The sequence below is a fragment of the Orcinus orca genome, chromosome 3, assembly GCF_937001465.1.
Source record: "Orcinus orca chromosome 3, mOrcOrc1.1, whole genome shotgun sequence".
In the NCBI taxonomy this organism is placed as follows: Eukaryota; Metazoa; Chordata; class Mammalia; order Artiodactyla; family Delphinidae; genus Orcinus; species Orcinus orca.
Window position 1 is genome coordinate 133,921,089 of NC_064561.1, and position 20,162 is coordinate 133,941,250.

Consider the following 20,162-nt stretch of genomic DNA (forward strand, 5'->3'; position numbering starts at 1 on the left):
ATTCATCCTAAGGACTGCAAAGTGTTCAAGCACCTGGACAAGTGCAAAAAAAAAAAAAGAAGGTGTTGGCTGTTTATTATAACACCATTAAAAATGGGAAATGTCTATTTAAAATAATTACACTATATAATATAGATTACATAATAAAAACAAAGTGTCATTCAATTTATATAAAACCATGTGTTTGTATGTGCATATCAACACACAAAAACAAAAACAGAGAAAGATTTGAAGGTAAATTTACCGAATGAAAACAATGATTAGCTCTGTAGAGTATAATACCATGTGACTTAATGATTTTATAAACTCTCAATGCTGATTCTAAAGATAAACCTATTTGTTTAGAAAAAGAAAAGTTTCTTTTTCAGGGAGAATATTTCTAATAATTTTCCCTGAATATCTTTGGTAAGTATTATGATCTAATGTTCCTTCCCTGACCTTCTTTAAAATAAAAGAAAATTAAAAATTACAACTAAGAATTTAAATTGAATCAACTGAAACTTCTCTGATGTCCAGCACACTTAATGCATCATTTTTACCAATTTAAGAATCCATTTGTTAGAACTTTTTGATTTCCACAACAGTCTCACTGAATAATCTCAAATGTCTTAGAGCTTATTAATAGAGTATGTTAGTCAAGAAGAGAAGAGAGGGCTTCCCTGGTGGCGCAGTGGTTTAGAGTCCGCCTGACGATGCAGGGGACACGGGTTCGTGCCCCGGTCCGGGAGGATCCCGCATGCCGCAGAGCGGCTGGGCCCGTGAGCCATGGCCGCTGAGCCTGCGCATCCGGAGCCTGTGCTCCGCAACGGGAGAGGCCACAACAGTGAGAGGCCCGTGTACCGCAAAAAAAAAAAAAAAAAAAAAGAAGAAGAGAAGAGAGAGTGTGGCATATTTGAATGCTTACACAATGTTTAGATTTTCCTATCTGCAAGGCAAATTCTATCATAGGGCATATTACAATTCGTACTAAGTATTAAGTTTACTATCACAATGGCAGTATTGAGACTTTAAGAAAAGGTTTCTTAAAATTTCCACTGCAATTTTATTTTCCGTCACTATGGATAAATAAACTTAATGTACGAATTTGATAAAATTACAAACCCAAATTAGTCAAAAAATTTTTGCTCAAATTTGATCTCACCTCTCAAAACTAAAAACTTTGGGACCTACACTGATATGCTTTTGTTCCACAGCCACTATGCCACTAAGAGGGTGTTTTGGAGAATGAACATAGACCTTTACATTTTTTTAAAGCTTCTTTCCTATCCTAAGAGCCATGGGGGCAGGGAATGGGGGGAAAAGCAAGGAGACAAGACAATAAGGGGAGAAGAGGAAAGATTTTGTAATGTTTTTAACAGTAAACAGTAAAGCTCTAAATTTAGAGAAAAAACCCTCACTAGTTTTTTTTCCTCTCTAGCTACATAACATACACAGTACAGCATGCAAGTATTATGGATACAATAGGCACTGAGCCACAGCAGGGGCTATCAATTTGGGCTTCCTGACTTTTGTAAAAACTCTCACTTACGTTGTGTGCTCTAAATTAATCTGCAGATTCTCTACTTCCAAAACCCTAGCTGGTATTTAGCTGAAAACAAGTGGCATCCTCAGAGCATTAGTGGCTAGATGCAAGGGCCGACTCATTCCCAGGCTACTGCTGCAGAAAAGGCCAGTTTTCCTTTTCTGCAAGTCTATATAGACTTAACCTCTCTGTAGGTTTCCTACTCTGTTACCACGTGGCAGACAAACAGGACCAAAAAATTTGCTTGAACTGTGCTAGAGCAACCCCTCAAGAAAATAAGGACAAGATGTGAGCCAGGAAAAGCACTTTGGAAACTACTTGCACCTAATAAAAACATATTTTTAATTTAGCTAATGTGAAATCCAAACTAGCTCGGTCTAAATGGAAAAGATGCTTTATTTATATTTACATGAGTTCTTAATTTAGGCTTGATTCATGATTCATGAATAAAAGCCACCATTTTATAGAATAAGGTGCACATTTGGCCTTCGTGTACCCCTACTGTTTTTCGTTAAACTAATATGAGATGTGTGGCAAAATTCAGTATTTGTCCTTCATTTTGTCAATAAACTAAAATTTTCTCTTATGGAGTAAATTGATTAAAAAATTATAATCAATAAAGTAATATGATCAGAATGCACAGTTACTTTTATCTTTTTGTCTATTCCAAATATGTTCCAAGTGCTATGCTAATAAGTACATCCATATATACTATCTCATTTAGACCTCACATCAAACTCTAAAGGGGTTTTATTTTTACAAGTGAAGACTGGACAGAAGGAATGCTGTGGGGAATTGGATAGAGGGAATGATATATGCAGAGATAATGAGGCAAGAAACAGCAAAGCAAATGAGGTAACATTTCAGCTTACCTGGAAGATAGTGTACTATAACTAAAACTACAACTATAAACCTGGGAGAATAAAAATTACATAGTTCATACATTTTTCAACCTCAACACCAAAAGAGTCTGACTGGACATAGGAGCTTAAACACCACTTAAGATAACACTGGGGGCAGGTGGAAAGTATTTTCAATGGAATATAGTGGTTCTAAAATGTTAGCATACATCAGAATCACCTGATGTATCACCTGAGGGCTTTGTTAAAAGAGATGCTGGTCTCTACTCCCAGCTTGTGGAAGCTTCCTGCTTCCACAAGTTTGAGGTGGGGTCTGAGATTTCCATTTACAACAAATCCCTGGGGAAGCTGATGCTACTAGTCTGAAGACCACACTTTGAGAACAAATGGCTCAAAGAAATGTCATGTATGCAAATCAAATTTTGTTAATATTAGCTTAGCTTTGAAAATAAACCTAGGCCAGCTGCTGAACAGAATGAGTTAGTTTACATTTGATCAAACTTCAGTATCTATAGTTGGGATCACTAAAAATTTCAGAGGCAACTGGGAAATGGTGGATAAGTATGTACACATAATTTTGCTCTCAAGCAAGGTCCTCAATAAACAATTTTCTAGGGGCCAGAGGAACACAGGTGTCCCTCTACACGCTTAATGCTCCTTCACTGTTGCAGTTAACATGGAGAGTTTTCAGAATGACTTTTCTAATATGTGGTTTAAAAGAGCGTAATAAATTTGGGGTGGGGAGAGTAGTCTTCTAGAGTCTTGGTAATTTCTTGATGAATTTTCAACATTACCATTAGCTTTACGGATGTTACTGCCCTCTGGTTTTATGATGTGCATTCAGAACTGGCACTATAACTGGTTCAAAAGGACACAAATCTGGCATGTGACACAGCAGTGAATGTCTAAAACTAATGTCAAAAACAGAACAAAGAACCATAACAAATAGGTTCTGGAGGCATCTCCTAAAGTACTTTCCTCCTCCTCTCCCTTTGAGGAGCTTCCTTAGCTCTGGGTGAGAGGAGGTTAGGGTTAGAGGTAAGTCCTAATGTTCTGCATTAAAAATAACCTCCTACTCTCACTATGCTATAGGAATATTCGCGTGGGATCGCTGTCATTCAGTCGAGTATGGTTCACACTTCACACATCAAGTCTACTTAAGAAGTGTTGGAATATTATGGTGGAGATTACTTTCTCCTGTCCCACTGATTTGATAGTCAGGGTAATTCCTTATAATTCACACTGGAGGTCTGTCCTAATGCCTAACAACGCTTTCTTGATAAAAAAAATCAGGACCCCTGATTTAGTCTATAAACTTGGACTCTGTGATCTTACCACATGGTTCAGATTCTGATTAGCTCTGCTCTCCCAGCTGTTAGGAATAAGTTAATGATAAATCACTGACTGCTTTAATAGGAGATTTCATCTCCTGTCAGCATCCACATGAAAAGTGTGCTAATAAAATAGAAAGTTATTCTTGTTAAAGTGCAAATTCACACTATCTCTTGAAACTTTATATCTATTTACAACAACAACAGTAATAATACCAAAAGCAAGTTTCACATGTATTCCCATCTGTAAGTTCTATATGATAAGTTCAGAAGCTTTGCAGTCAGAAATACGTGGGTTCAAAGCCTGACTCAAAAACTCATGAGCTGTGTGACATTAGAAAAGTTTATACAAAATCCCCAAGGCTGCTTCCTCATATGTAAAAGGGAGTAATGCCCATAGTATTGCTGGTAATTTTCAACAAATGTTGATTCTCTTTTTCTTCCATTCTTCAGACTAACCCAAAGTGTTTCCCTTCTTTGCTAGAAGCTACTAAATTCTATTTATCCATAATCCTTAGGTTTGTGAAATATTTATAAAGTACTTCAGTAGAAATGTCAAAGCAAAAGTGTCATAGATTTTTCCTACAATCCTTCTCATGTCTTGTAGTGAGTGATCGAAAGTATGGGCTCTCATCTATAGAACACTTCACCCAACAAGAGCAGAATACACATTTTTCTCAAGTGTACATAAAACATTCTCAGGATAGACCATATGCTAGGCCATGAAACAAGCCTCAATGTAGTTAAGTTAAAGAAGTGAAATCATACAAAGTATGTTCTCCAAACTCATGGAATGAAATTAGAAATCAATAACAGAGAGAAATTTGGGAAATTCACAAATATATGGAAATTAAACAATACACTCCTAAACAACCAATGAATCAAATAAGTCCCAGGGAAATTAAAGTACTTTGAGGTTAATGGAAATGAAAATACAACATATCTAAACTGGTGGGATGCAGCTAAAACAACATTTGGAGGGAAATTTACAGTTGTAAATGACCATATTAAAAAAGATGTCAAATCAATAATATAGAACTGGAAAAAGAAAAGCAAACTAAAACTAAATCAAGCAGAAGGAAGGAAATGATAAAGACCAGAGCAGAACTTAATGAAATAGAGGATAAAAAAATAGAGAAAACCATCTAACCCAAAAGTTGGTTCCTGAAAAGATCAACAAAATTGACAAACCATTAGCTAGATTGACCAAGGGAAAAGAGAGAAAAACCTCAAATTATTGAAATCAGAAATGAAAAAGGGGATATCACTACTGACTTTACAGAATTAAAAAGGATTATAAGGGAATGCTATGAACAATTGTACGTCAACAAATTAGATAACCTAGATGAGATGGACAAATTCCTAGAAAGACAAAAAAATACTGAAACCAAAACAAGAATAAATAGAAAATCTGAAACGACCTATAACAAGTAAAGAGACTGAATTAGTAATTGAAAATTTTCCCACAAAGTAAAACTCAGGATGGTTTCATTGGTGAATTCTTATAAATATTTAAAGAAGAATTAATACCAACTCTTTATAAACATTTCCTGAAAATAGAAGAGGTAGGAACATTTCCTAACTCATTCTGTGAGACCAGTATTACCTCGATACCAACACTAGACAAAGCTATCACAAGAAAATTTCAGATCAAAACTTTTTGTGGATACAGATTCTAAAATCTGTACCTAAAATCCTCAACAAGGGGCTTCCCTGGTGGCACAGTGGTTGAGAGTCCGCCTGCCGATGCAGGGGACACGGGTTCATGCCCCGGTCCGGGAGGATCCCACATGCCGCAGAGCGGCTGGGCCCATGAGCCATGGCCGCTGAGCCTGCGCGTCCGGAGCCTGTGCTCCGCAATGGGAGAGGCCACAACAGTGAGAGGTCCGCATACCACAAAAAAAAAAAAAAAAAAAAAAAAAAAATCCTCAACAAAATACTAGCAAACTGAACCCAGTAACAGATAAGAAGAATTATAACCATCATTAAGTGAGATTTATCCCAGGAACGCAAGGTTGGTTTAACATCTAAAACCCAATTAATTTAATATGCCATATCAATGGAATAAAGGACAAAACCCATATTTTAATCTTAATAAATGCAGAAAAGGCATTTAAAAATCCAAAACGCTTTCATGATAAAAACACTTAACTAGAAATATAAGGGAACATCTTCAACCTGATAGTGTCTACATAAAACTCACAGCTAACATCATACCTAAAGGTTAAAGGCTGAATGTCTTCCCCTAAGATCAGGAACAAGACTATATTATTTGCTCTTGCCACTTGTATTCAATATTGTATTGGAGATTTAGCCATTACAATTAAGAAAAAAAAAGAAATAAAAGACAGCCAAATTGGAGGTGACATGATTTCATGTAGAAAATCATAAGGAATCCATAAAAATAATATTAGAACTAATAAACAAGCTCTGCAGGATTGCAGGATACAATCAATATACAAAAATCTATTATATTTCTATATATTAGCAATGAACTATTGAAAAATGAAAATAAGGAAAAAATTCCATTTATAGTAGCATCAAAAATAGATTACTAAGGAATAAATTTAACAAAAGAAGTACAAGGCTTGTATAGTGAAAACTAGAGAACATTGTTCAAAGAAATTAAAGAAGACATAAATAACTGGGAAAACTTTCAATATTCATGTATCCGAAGGCTTAATATTAAAATAGCAATACTCTTCATATTGATCTACAGATTGAACTCCATTCCTATCAAAAGTGTAGGCTCTAGGGCTTCCCTGGTGGCGCAGTGGTTGAGAGTCTGCCTGCCGATGCAGGGGACACGGGTTCGTGCCCCGGTCCGGGAAGATCCCACATGCTGCAGAGCGGCTGTGCCCGTGAGCCATGGCCGCTGAGCCTGCGCGTCCAGAGCCTGTGCTCCGCAACGGGAGAGGCCACAACAGTGAGAGGCCCGCGTACCGAAAAAAAAAAAAAAAAACAACAAAAGTGTAGGCTCTAGAGTCAGGCTGCTGGAATTTAAATTCTAGGTCAGTCACACTCTAGCTGTATGACCTGGGGTAGGTAACTTAAGTTTTCTAAGCCTCAATTTCCTCATCTGGAAATGAGAATAATAATAGTACTTACTTTATAAGGATGCTGTAAAGAACAAATGAGATAATTGTAAAGTGCTTTTTACTGCTTCAGCACATTGTAAGCCTTAAGTAAACATAAGCTATCAATATGATACTCATAGCCTAGTAATTTTTCTCTGGTATTTTTTTCCTACTTTGGACCATATAATAAGAATCAACCAGTGAATAATTTCCTCTTGTCATTTGCTAACTGGGAATTATAATTCTGGGGGGTTCTAAAAGTTAACGTGATAACTTGGAGATAAAAATCACTGGCCTTGGTCTCTGAATCACATATTCAAATTATACCAGCAAAGTTTGTGTACACACATAATCTTACTGAAGTCTCAGAGAGTGGGCAGGGCATGGGCTTATCATCTGTTCCATGGATGAAAAAACTGAGGCTCTAACTAAGAAAGCTTCCTGACAGACAGTGGTCTCAAGTTCCAGAAAATTTTGAAGTCTTTGTTATGTATGTTTGTGATTATTTTAACTAAGCCTTTCTAACATGCTTTGGTTATAATGACTTGTTTTTAGTTCCAAATATTTTAAATCCAGATTGATTTTCTTACAGTCACAATACATGACAGATGTACTGTATCTGGAAGACTTCGAAGTAAGTGGAGCTTTTTAGAAAATGATTCTAGATATATTATTATTGTAAGATTAATATTCCAAGAAGATAACTGGACAGATTCATCAATTTATAAAAATCCATGAGTCATAAATAACACTCAAAAAAAGAAAGCCAAGACAAACAAACAAAAAACTTATCTGCCATCTTTAGAAGTGACTATTATACTTGTTGCTAGAAAATTTGGTAATGAAAAGAAAGAAATAAGGATTTAGCCTGCCTTTTCAATGGTAACAATATCTCAAAGTAAACAAAAGCCTCAGCTAATGAGTGAAAGCTCTTCTTTATAAAAGAATGCCAGCTAATAAATATAGAAGGAATGATAGAAAAAGAAAATCATTATTTTGCAACTTTTACTGAAGTAACTGATTCAGGACAAGAATCACCAATGGATGTGAAAATCTTTACATAAATGTTTTATGGAATACTAGATACTCATGTGATACCAAAGTATAACCTCATAGAATATATACTAGGAAAAACATAACTTTACAACAGAGTAGACTGGCTATAAATACCTGAAATTATTTCATCAGTCTTGAGTTAAGCAAGAGATAACCAGATATCATATGCCCCCCTGATGTGACAGTTTAGGAAATTCATGATATCACCCAACCCAAGAGTATTTAGTTTGAACCATACTTTTAGATCTAACTTTCAGTTAGCAGAAAATACAAAGGATAGAGGAACAAGTTACACGATACCATATAATAAAAAAAATCTGGCAAATCTAGAAGGTGAATCTATAAGACCTGCCCCAGGTCTCTTCAACAGTGAATAGTATGAGAAAAAAAAGAGTGTGGGGGACACTAAAGACACTAACAGTAAAATTCAACATATGAACCTTGACTGATTCCTGATGTGTATAGAAGAGCTGTGAAAGACATCTGGGGGACGACTGGGAAAATCTGAATGTGGACCAGGGATTAGATGACTATTAGAAAATTATTATTAACTTTATTAGATACAAGAGTGGTATTATGGTTACCTAAGTTCTTTTTTTTAAGGTAAAACATCATGACTTCTGTAATTTATTTCTTTGCTAAAGATTTTTAAAGCAAATAAGGCAAACTACTAATAATTGTTAAATCCAGGTGACAGATACATGGTTTTTTTTTTTCTGTACTATTATCTCTTACTTCCTGGTGTGTCCATACTTTTTATAATAAAAAGTTTCAAAAAGATTATTTGAGCTGGCCATAGTGGCATAGAGCCCAGTAACATAGTGGTGAATATCCTATGGGACTGCACTGTACCTGTGGTGGCAAATACATAGTAATGCTACCAGAAGGAACAGCCTGCTGGGGGAACCTAGGTTGTGCCTTGCATCCTGCCTCAGCCTGGCTCTGCAGCCTTCACGTCAGTTTCATCAGTGTGCTGATACCTTTCTGATATGTTCATTTGTGGCTTAAATTAACCGAAAGGGTTTCTGTTATATGCCTCCAAGAATTTGAAATTATACACCAAACCTATTTGATGTCTTGTACTCTGTGCTCTGCACATAAAACATTTCCCTAAGATGGATTTTTAAACCTTCATACCAAGATGCATAGGCTATTACAAGGTATTATATAATAATATTTGAAGACCCTATATTAAATCATTATGATATTTAGCCTTCAAACAGCATGACACTGAACATCCTCCTGGAAAATAATGAGAATGATACTTTAGTTACCTAAATTCTTACAGAGATGCAAATATTGTATGGAGGTGTAATATAAGGCAGCATAATGGCAGTTGGGATCTGATATTATCTCTGCTGCTAAATTATGCAAATAGAAGGACCTCTATTCAAGGATATTCATTTAAAATAGTCACCTATTCAAGTCCCTGTATTTTTCTAACCTTATTCATATATTAATGGTTAATGTAGCAAAATAAAACAATTCATATAAACAATAACAGAAAAAGCATATGCAAAAAATGTCCTTGATTTTACAATCAATAAGTACCAAGTACCTGATATGAACTCAGAAGTGTGCTAAGCTCTTCTAGTAAACTGTTACATTGGTGACTCCCAGTAAACCACAACTCCCAGTATTCATATCCTTCTGTAGTCCCTTCCCACACTGACTCTGGCCTTGACTGTGAAACTTACTTAGGCCAATAAGACACCAGAAAATGTGATAAGAGAGGCTTAATAATTACTTGAACATTAGGGTTTGTATTCTGGAATATGCTCTCTTGGAACCTGAGACCCTCACGTTGTAAGAAAAACCAAGCTAGCATGTGTGGAGAGGTCATACATGGAGAAAAGAACTGAGGAACTGGTCTGACAGGCAGAATCAGGGCCCCAGACATACGACTCCAGTTGAGCCATGCCATGGGCTGTCCCAGGCAGTAGTTAGCCAATTAAGCAATGCCAGCTGAGGCCCCAGAGAGAGTAGAACAGAATGAATCATCACCTTTGTACCCTATCCAAATTCCTGACTGGAAGAATTACAATTTCTTGTTTTAGTCACTAAGTTTTGGGGTAGTTCCGCACAGCAATAGATATTGATAACATACCAACAGTACTCATAAGTTAGCAATGATATCTTTTGAAGAAATTCACCATTATTAATCATTCCAAATGGTGCCCACAAAGAGTTGGATCAAAGTATTTGAAGTTAAGAGGAAATACAAATGTTTATATTACAACAGTTTAAAACATACTGTTATATATGTAAAATAGCCACTCACAAATTTGATGTGAAATTTTAAGCTAGAAAGATTGATACTGTTACTATTAACAACATTAAAAACCAAAACAAAAGACTCCCCATTGAGAGCCTTGCATTGAACATATTTAAAATAAAACACAGTCAAAACAACCAAAGATAAAAATTGAAAATCTAGCCCAAAAACCTGGAGTCTAGACTAGCACTTCAGCTTTATCTGATGACATCCATCACACCATGGTGGTGTGCTTTAAAATCACATGCAGGTAGCACAGGGAGATCAGCTCGGTGCTTTGTGTCCACCTAGAGGGGTGGGATAGGGGGCGTGGGTGGGAGACGCAAGAGGGAGGAGATATGGGGATATACGTACATGTATAGCTGATTCACTTTGTTATAAAGCATAAACTAATACACCATTGAAAAGCAATTATACTCCAGTAAAGATGTTAAAAAAAAAAAGATGTGCCCAATAAATACTTGTTATTGTTACATTTTAACTTTACCAACAATAAAATGTTGACACTACAGTTTCAGAAGTCAAAATTAAATGAACAATAACATTTTTAAACTTTCACACTCTCTGGAAAAGGTCTCACGAAGATTAAGAAAATCAACATAAAGGACTCAGTATAGTCCCTGAGACAGAAAAAATACCTACAACAATAAGGATCCTAATAGGAAAGGATCTTAAGAAATCATCTGATTCTGCTTCTAGAATATGTTGCCTTCTTATTGCTTGAACACATAGTAGTATCTTCCTTGGACAAACTTTCCTTACTCTAGTAACTTTACCATTCCTGGTAGGTCTACTTCCCATCACTTTAGTGACGTTGCTATGCTACTCTGAATTCTAATCAGGTCTTGCTATCTTATTAAATTTCTTTTCTTTGAGGTATAATTTAGACACAGTGTAATGAACTGTATCTTAAGTGTACACAATTCAATACGTTTTGACAGATGTTTACACCTGTGTAACCCAAGCTCCTAGAATGTTTTCATCATCTGAGAAAGTTCCCGTGTACCCCTTTGCACATAATCTCTGCCATCCCTGATACCTCCCCATGCCCTGCCCACAACCACTGTTCTGTTTTCTATCACTATAGACTAGATGTGCATGTTCTAACAATTCATACAAATGGAATCACACAGTATGTTCTCTTTGGTGTCAGGCTTCTTTCACAGAGAACAAAGTGTTTTCTGAGATTCATAGAAACTACTATAGTACGTATCAGTAGTTTGCTTCTTTTTATTGCCGAGTAGTATTACATCATGAATACAAACAGTTTGTTTACCTCTATCCTGTTAATGTAAATTTGGGTTGCTTCTAGTTTTGGTTATTATGAATATAGCTGTTATGAATGCACATGTACAAGTCTTTTTGTGGATAAATGCTTTCATATCTCTTTGATAAAACACCTGGGCATGATGGGACACATGGTACATGTATGCTGAACCTTATTAAAAACTCTCAAATTGCTTATCATATTTTATACTCTCACCAGCGATTGGTGTTTAACAGTTCTGGTTTGCTGCATCCTTGCTAAAATTATGTTTTCTCCGTCTTTTTTTCCTTTTTAGTCAATCAAGTGGGTGTTATCTCACAGTGGTTTAATTTTGTTTCCTTGAAAATGACGTTGAACATTTTTTTATGTGCTTATTGGCCACTCATTTGTTTTCCTGTAAAATGTCTGTTCAAGTCCTTTCCTCATTTGAAAAACTGACTTCTTATTTTTGAATGGTAAGATTCTAGAGACAAGTTTTTATCAAATATACATGTTGTAAATATTTCTCCAAATCTGTGGTCACCTATTCATTTTTTTTAATGATGTCTTTTGATATGTAGAAATTTTAAATTTTGTAGAAGTCCTTGCTATCCCTTTAAAGTGCAACTGATACTGAAATTATGCAAAGTGCAATCATAATTCTAATAACCATTTATTAAATCCAGAAGAAAACATAATGAGGCCCAAGATGAATTTCCAATAGGAGATGTAGATCTGTCACTGATTTCTGGTCCATGATTTGCTCCACTACTTTAATACATCTGACCTAAGTGGGCTTTCCTTTTTTAAGTCTTTTTTTTTTTTCTGACTTATTAAGTTTATTTTTTTAAACATCTTTATTGGAGTATAGTTGCTTTACAATGGTTAGTTTCTGCTTTATGACAAAGTGAATCAGCTATACATGTACGTATATCCCCATATCTCCTCCCTCTTGCGTCTCCCTCCCACCCTCCCTATCCCACCCCTCTAGGTGGTCACAAAGGTTATTTTGAATCTGACTTCTAGTATTTTAGCAATGTTACCTTATTTGTACAAATATATTGAATATTATCTTGACTCCTTTTTTCAAAGTCAACAAATTGGGTATTCACATGGACCAGGCACTCAATATACCCTCCCGGATGCCAAAAGCTGCTAACAGTTCCTTTGTGGGTGTGATCCTTAAGTCACCTAACAGCAGGTCCCTGTCAAGGGTTCCATATTATAGGCTTTGTATTGCTCGATTTCTTAACCCTGGTAGCCATAAGGTGAAATCCTGACTGAGCGCATTCTGCCCACACACAGGCATTTGTTTTTGTCTTTTTTGGGATAGTGGTAGAACACCAGTCAGTGAGTAAATGTAGTGAAAAATGAAGGACAGTCTTAATATATTAGGCAGTGTTGAATGAACTGAATACTGAAATTTAAACTGGTAATAAATGGTGCCGCCTAGACTTTATTCTTTAAAACAGTGTATCACCCAGCTATTAACTTACTCAAAACTTAAATCAAGTAAGAGCTTACGAAGTCTCTAATCTGATAGCTTCTCAGAAAGAAAGGACTGGAAAATGCATTGTCAACTGACACTTTTCTCTTTGCCACTCAAATATTACTACTCTTTATAGGCTTTTACACATTTATAGGTCTTTATCAACATACTTATATTTTCAACCTGGACTAGTTACATTAGCTAGCAGCACCTGGTCCATCACAAAGTGTTACTATATGGAGATCATTTACAGGAATAATAAAACTTAATGTATATTTGATTTTTGCAATTATAAAAAATGGGGTTGATTATACAGAAAGGCTATGAAAAGACAACTAAGAATAAGTCAGTTTCTACTGCCTCCAAATATTCCTTCAAATGCTTATCTTTAACAATGTCTACCTCTTAAAACTACCACTGACTTAATATGATCTCCTTTTCTTCTAATGAACATGACATCCTTGAATGATCCAAGTCCCTAACTCTTCCTGGAATTACTTTTTACAACTAGAGCAATACGAGAACCTCACAAATTTCTTACCCCAAATATTCTGCTCTGTTTCAACAAAAACAAAAACTTGTTGAAAAGCCAAACTATTAAAAATTCAGACTAAAATCTAGGAAACATATATATATATATATATATATATATATATACACTAAATTTCTTTAAGATAAGTATGAAAGTGGCATAACAACTCTCAAAATATAAATACAGGAAATAGTTTTGAGAAAAGGTTAAAATCTAACTCTTTAAGTTTTACAGTAAATGCTTTATAATATTTCTTCTAATTAGGAAAACTTTTTATTTGCTTTTGAAAATATACTCTACAAAAGCTTTAATTAAAGCATAAATATACTAGCATGAAAAAAGCTAAGACAATTAGAACAAATCAATTGTGTCTATAAGTACTGATATTAGGTGGTGTGTGCAAGTAATGTAATTGGCTCATTAAAGAACACTTTTTGCTTTTTTAAGAGAATGTGAGATATCTGTTTAAAAAAAAATTGTTAATGTTGGAGATTGCAGTCATCTAAAAAACTACAGAATCTGCATCCAAAAAGAACAATCTGTAAGCTTTTGGCCTAAAGGGGATGGTGATGTTAATAATTCCCTGCAAGCCAAGCTTCTTCCTGATAGCCAAATTTATGTTTGAACTGCTCATATTATGGATTTCTTACAAATAGCCTTTTTCTTTCTTTGCTTATTCCTCGGAGACCTAAAACAAGACTGCATTAAATCAAGAAAGAAGTTTCTTCTATAAAAGCAAGTGTGAGGGAAAATGTCTGAATAAAAAAGGTTACTCCCATGTGTTCAATCTGATAGTTAGTTGTACTTGCATACCCTCATTTGTCTTGTCCTGTTAAAATAAAAAGAACCTGAAGAAGCTTTCTGAAGAATCTTTTTGTGTTCAACCAAACGTTATTTGTGAAATGGTCATGATGGAACACTATTTAAGTAGGTACATTATTACCACATATTCCCAACTGCTCACTGGGTAGGCTTGCTTCGGTTATTATTCAATAAACATTTATCCTAGGGAGGTTAGAAGACGTTCCACTTGTTTGAGCCTCATAGTACTTGGTTTTGATTCATAAATAGAGTATAACTATACCTTACACATTTCTTATACTGCTCTCAAAGACGCAATAAATTAATTGAAAGCTCCTCATTTTAAACATAGAAAAGAGCCCTGCTCTATGTCAACACTATCTATACAAGGTTACATAGCTACAAAGTACCTGTTTATTATGCCAACATGTTCAGAGAAAGATATATATTTTCTACCTGCAAACACAAAAGTCTCTGAGAATGTTGATTTCACCCATTGCTAACAAAATACTATTGAAAACATTCTTCTGCCATAATTATTTAGGAGTGAAAACTTTCAGCTCTCTTATTTATTCCCAAATCATTTTTTTTCAAATATGACAACAACAATAAAACCTCTTTTTCAAAAGGCCAACAACTGCTAATTGTTAGACCATTAATACTAAGGTTACCAAGCATTTATTCAAGATAGCAAAAGTTTAAACATGACCACACTAACTATAAACTTGGCTCAAAGTACCAGTGATCTCATATCAGCCTGTAGGCACTGCAGGGGAAGAAAGGAGAAGAGAAAAACTAAACACCACAGCTCCAAATGTAGTAAACCAGATTCTTTTCTTGACAAGACTCTTTTATACAAAAAACTCAAAAAAACCTTAATTCCTAGATACAGTGAATAGTTTTCTTGTGGAGAAATCAGTATGTTTGTCTTTCACAAGTGTTATTTAAAAATTGCTAGAATAAAAGAGTGAAGCAGACTGCTAAAACCAGGGATGTTTTATGACCTTAAGCTAGGATATTGATGGGTATTTATGAGAATAACACATATAAGTTAACATCAGTGCTGAAAACTGTAATATTAATAGAGCTACCACTGTAAGAAGAACTAAGATGTTCTTCCTTATTTTATCCTAAAGCACAGAATATTGACTCCATTAATAATCTTTATCCGAGATCAACTTTATAAAATGAACACTTTATGAAAATATAATATAAAGTTTTAGTACTTCTCAAGCATGAATTTTTACAAAGTAGGTGCTATGTGTAGGAAATTGCACAAGGCACTGAAGTCAAAATGATCAGTACTCCTCACACCCTTTAGAATGGCTACTATCAAAAATACCAGACAAACAGAAAATAACAAGTGTTGGCAAGGATGTAAAGAAATCAGAACCCTTGTGTACTGTTGGTGGGAATGTAAAATGGTTTAGCACTATGGAAAATAGTATGGCAGTTCTTCAAAAAATTAAGAGTAGAATTACCTTATGACCCAGCAATCCTACTTGTGGGTATATACCCAAAGAACTGAAAGCAGGATCTCAAAGAGATATTTACACACTCATGTTCCTAACAGCATTATTCGCAATAGCAACCCAAGTGTCCGCTGATGGACGAATGGATAAACAAGATGTGGTACATAAATACAATGGAATATTATTCAGTCTTAAAAAAGAAGGAAACTCTTGACACATAACATGGATAAACCTTGAGGACATTATGCTAAGTGAAATAATCCAGTCACAAAAAGACAACTACTGTATGATACTACTACTTATATGAGGTATCTACAGTAGTCAAAATCATAGAAACAGAAAGTAGAATCATGGCTGCCAGGAACCTGGGAGGAAGGGAAAGTGGGGAGCTGTTTGATGGGTGTAGACATTCAATTTTGCAAGATGAAAATGTTCTGGAGATTGGTTATACAACATGAATATACTTTACTGATGTGTACACTTAAAAGGGTTAGGATGGTAAATTTTATGTTCTCTGTGTTTTACCACATTTAAAAATTTTTTTTTAAAAATTAAAAAGTGAATTCTAAGGGAAGGGGGCCAAAATTATGTCAATACTTTGCATATGACAGTGCTCAGTATATAGTTAATAAGTCAATTAACTTCTTGATGATATGCTGAAATAAGGTCCAGAAGTTTTGCACTGCTCCCTCAGAGGAAAGCAGGGGTTCCTTGTTTGCGTCAAAAGGAGCCTTAAAGTTCATTTCTTATACTCAAAAATAAAAAGCCCACTCCCTCCCCACCCACACCCCACCCCAGCACAAATGGCAAAGGGCCATTAATTGCCATTTGGAAAATTGTACCGCTCTGTGATATGGCAACCCCGACCCATTTGGGGCTTGGTCTACCTGTTACAAAGTTTTTATTTATTGTTGAACCCAAAGCTGCTTCCTAGTAACCTTCATTCATTAATTCTGGTTCTGCCTTTAGGAATTCTAGAGAGGACAGAAATAACCTAGTTCTTTCATATGAACACCTTTCAGTATAAAGGGGTTGGAGACAACGCCATAATACCATAGTCTCTAGTTTCTTTGCTAGCAAGTTCATTAGTCTGTTGCCCTGAAGGACAGGTAATAGGACCCATATAATTCCAAGTCATTTTCTCTTAAAATAGAGTTCAAAAAGCTCTATTAGAAGTTCAAAGGAATGCTAATTCATTTGAAATCACTTATAATTTTAGGTTTTCCTTCTATTTGAAAATGCAAGCCTTTAATCACCAACAGGGCTTTTCTTCTTGAATCACCAGCAGCCAGAACCTGAAACTCCATTTGGCTCTTCTGTCCTTCCTCCAAGTAGCTCCCAGACTTCTATAAATGCTGTTAGCAAAGTGCTTTAGCCCGAAGGTTGTGACAAAAGTATAGTATCTTATTAGTAGCCATTTATTTAATTTTCATTTGTGTTGGAGATTTTACCTGTTCAGCGCTTACACACAGTATAAAGTGATTAAGACTTTTTTGTCACTGTGATGATTGGGCTAATTTGTGTAAATATAAACTGATACTATGTATTTGTTAGCAGCCCATCTAAATTACTGAAGCACTCTAACCAATTACTTACGTTTTCATCTCTGAGGAAATCTCCTGTATTTCAGTACTTGTGAAAATTTATTTCAGGAATTAAGGAAAGTAATTTAGGTAACATTATCATGTCTTCTAAATTATTCGGATAGACTATGCTCTCTAAACTATATTGATAGGCTATGCCATGCACTGAAATAATTGCTTATAAACTTTTTTGAAAAGTCTAGCTTCACGTACTTAATTGAAATTTTTATTAGCTTCTAAAAGGGTTGAAATTTACCTGAAAAGGGAAATGAAAATAAGTACGATAAATTAAATGCAATTAAATTTTCAACAAAGTATTGAGTAAACGAGCATCTACCTACCTTGCACTTACTAAGTGTTCAATAAATCTTAAATCAAAATGAGCAAAGATTTTTACTGTACCTTGTTTAGCATTTAAATTAAGTCATGTAATTAAGTTTGATAGTTCTCAAAAATTTTCCAGTGAATTTTATTTAAAAGAAGAAAAACCTACATTAGGTACTTGAATGGCTACAACTACATTTCCATTTTGATTTTCCAGTACTATAAAAAGTTCTGTTAATGTTCAGAAAGAGACAAGAAACTAATTTCCTTTTTGAAGCATCTGTGACCTTTCCCAAATCAAAATCCATCAGCTCCTTTCATTTTCAATCTAGAAAACAAGGTTCTTCTCTTCTGTTAGAATTCTTTCAACTACATGCAGATATACCAAAACATTTACATAGTATTAAGTTTTATTGGGATAGAGGGTAAAAAGAAGAATGATTTTTGGGTACTGCCAATCTCTTCTATAATATGTCATTAATGGAGTCTGAGACTAAACTTGCAAACAAAATGCCTTAGCACTTAAAAAAAAAAAGCCTCAATATGATTTATTTAGAATTGAGATGCTGAAAAGAATGTTCTCTCATTTATGTAGCAAAACTTTGATTCTATTTTCTCTTGCGTAGAAAGCTATCTTTAACTCTCCCACTGTGGTGAATTTGGAAGTCCATAAAAGGCTCTCTGAGTTTCCTGATAATATGTAGAAGTGGTCTTTTCAGAATCACAAAATAAGTGAAAATAGCAGAGGTGTTAAAAATCTTAGCAAGCTTCAGAGTTTTTTGTTGAACAAGTAAAGCTAATGTCTGGCAATAATATTTACTCTCTTCCTTTTCACTGACATATACAATTGACAACCAATGGATGGGGGTTTTCTAAGAAATATCATCTCACAAAAACATAGATTCATGGAAGAATCTCTATACGAGACTTTGAAAGATTAAACTTCATAACATTCACATTAATGGAGATTGTTCTCATGTAAATGATCCCTTTAAAGTGAACCATTACAAAGGACTTGACTGAGATAGGGTTTATTGGCAAAGGCATTTTGAGGAAGAATTGAGATTTGAAAAACTATACTAGAACTCATCACCTGCTATGCTAAGGAGTTGTAGATTGAATTCTGTTGGCTGCTGGGAGCCATTAAAGAAATATGAGCAACGGGGGTTGACATGAATACAACTGTTTTAGGGAAGTCACTCCCTCAACGTGGTACAGGCCAGATGGAAGACTGAAAGCAGGGAGGCCAGCTGTATTACCACATTATAAGCCAGGGGCCAGCAATATTTCTGTAGAGGACCAGATAGTAAATATTTTAGGCTTTACAGGCCATATGGTCTCGATCACAACTACTCAACTCTGCCCTTGTGGTGTAAAAGCAGCAACAGACAAAATGTAAACAAATGAGTGTGGCTGTGTTCTATTAAAACTTTTGCCAACCTAAAGAATGTCGCTAGCCACCCATTCTACAAGGATTGAGTCATTAGCCACTGCAGTCGCTGACCTTCAACACAGCCTGAAAGGAATTCAGGGTGGAGATCAGGAATGAGGTACTCTGTGCTCTGGGAAAACTGGCAAAACAGGCCTTCAAATAGTTAGATATTTTCAGGAGAATATTTTATGAACCGAATTTCTTGCATCTTTCCATACTTAGAAAAGCACTAAAATCATTAACTAAGATATCTGTGCTTCATAACTAGCAGCAAGCTTCTACTGGGACATGTGTTTGATTGCACGAACCCCTTTGCCAAAACCACATATGTGCCGACCTCTCCCCTTACCTCTTCGGAGCAGTTCCTCAGAGCTATCTGAGAAGCTGTCTCCCGGGCTACAGTCCTCAGTAAGTCCTCAAATAAAATTGAAACTCATAGCTCTCACGTTGTGTTTTTATTTCAGTCAACACTTTCAGAAACAAGTGGCAGGATGGATTTAGTCTGTAGGCTGTAGTTTGCCAATCCCTGTTCTAAGTAAAAAATAAAAACTAGAACTTGGCAAGTACAGTGACAATGAAGATGTAAAGAAATCGATCTTAAAGATTTAAGTGGAAGATCTGGTAGGTTTTGGTGACTGACTAGATGTCGAGGTAGATATTAGAGAAATAAAGAGTCTAGGATGACTTCCAAATTTGTAGCTTGGGCATCTAGGTGGGTGAGGACATGGTTGCTGAGAGAGGGAACCTAGGATGGGGAGTAAGTTTGGTAAGAACAGTGACAATTTCTGTCTTGGACATGTTGAACTTCAAGTTCCTGTGGGACATCTAATTGAGACAATTTTAAAGTGAGGGGATATGATAAAGCAGAAAGGGTAAAGTATAGCATGCTTTTCCACCTCCACACCTCATCAGTCACCATGTCCTGTCAGTTGCTCCTGACAGAACTCTCAAGTTCCTTTGCTACTCCCCACTCCCAATGCCTTGGTTAGCCCTTTATGATGGGGGCTACTGCAGTGGTCTCAGAATTGGCTCCCAGGCATCAAGGCTTGGGCCCTCTATTACACTGTCTACACTATGGCCAAAGGAACCATTCTCCAACATAAATCTGATCACGGCACTCCCTTGCTTAAAACTCCTCAACAGTTCCCCAACAATGCATGAG

General features: G+C 35.6%; 1 protein-coding gene across 5 annotated transcripts in view; it reads right to left on the bottom strand.

The window, feature by feature from the left end:
• CWC27 (CWC27 spliceosome associated cyclophilin) overlaps positions 1-20,162 on the bottom strand; it is a 238,151-nt gene that overhangs the window by 138,473 nt on the left and 79,516 nt on the right. The window contains exon 11 of one of the 5 annotated variants that reach the window (XM_049707936.1): positions 15,942-16,026. The exons of the other annotated variants lie outside the window; for them this stretch is intronic. Within the exon in view, the coding sequence (XP_049563893.1) occupies positions 15,957-16,026 (70 nt within the window). The 3' untranslated portion in view covers positions 15,942-15,956. Of the gene's footprint in view, positions 1-15,941; positions 16,027-20,162 lie in introns of those variants that run through there. 5 annotated transcript variants of the gene reach the window in all.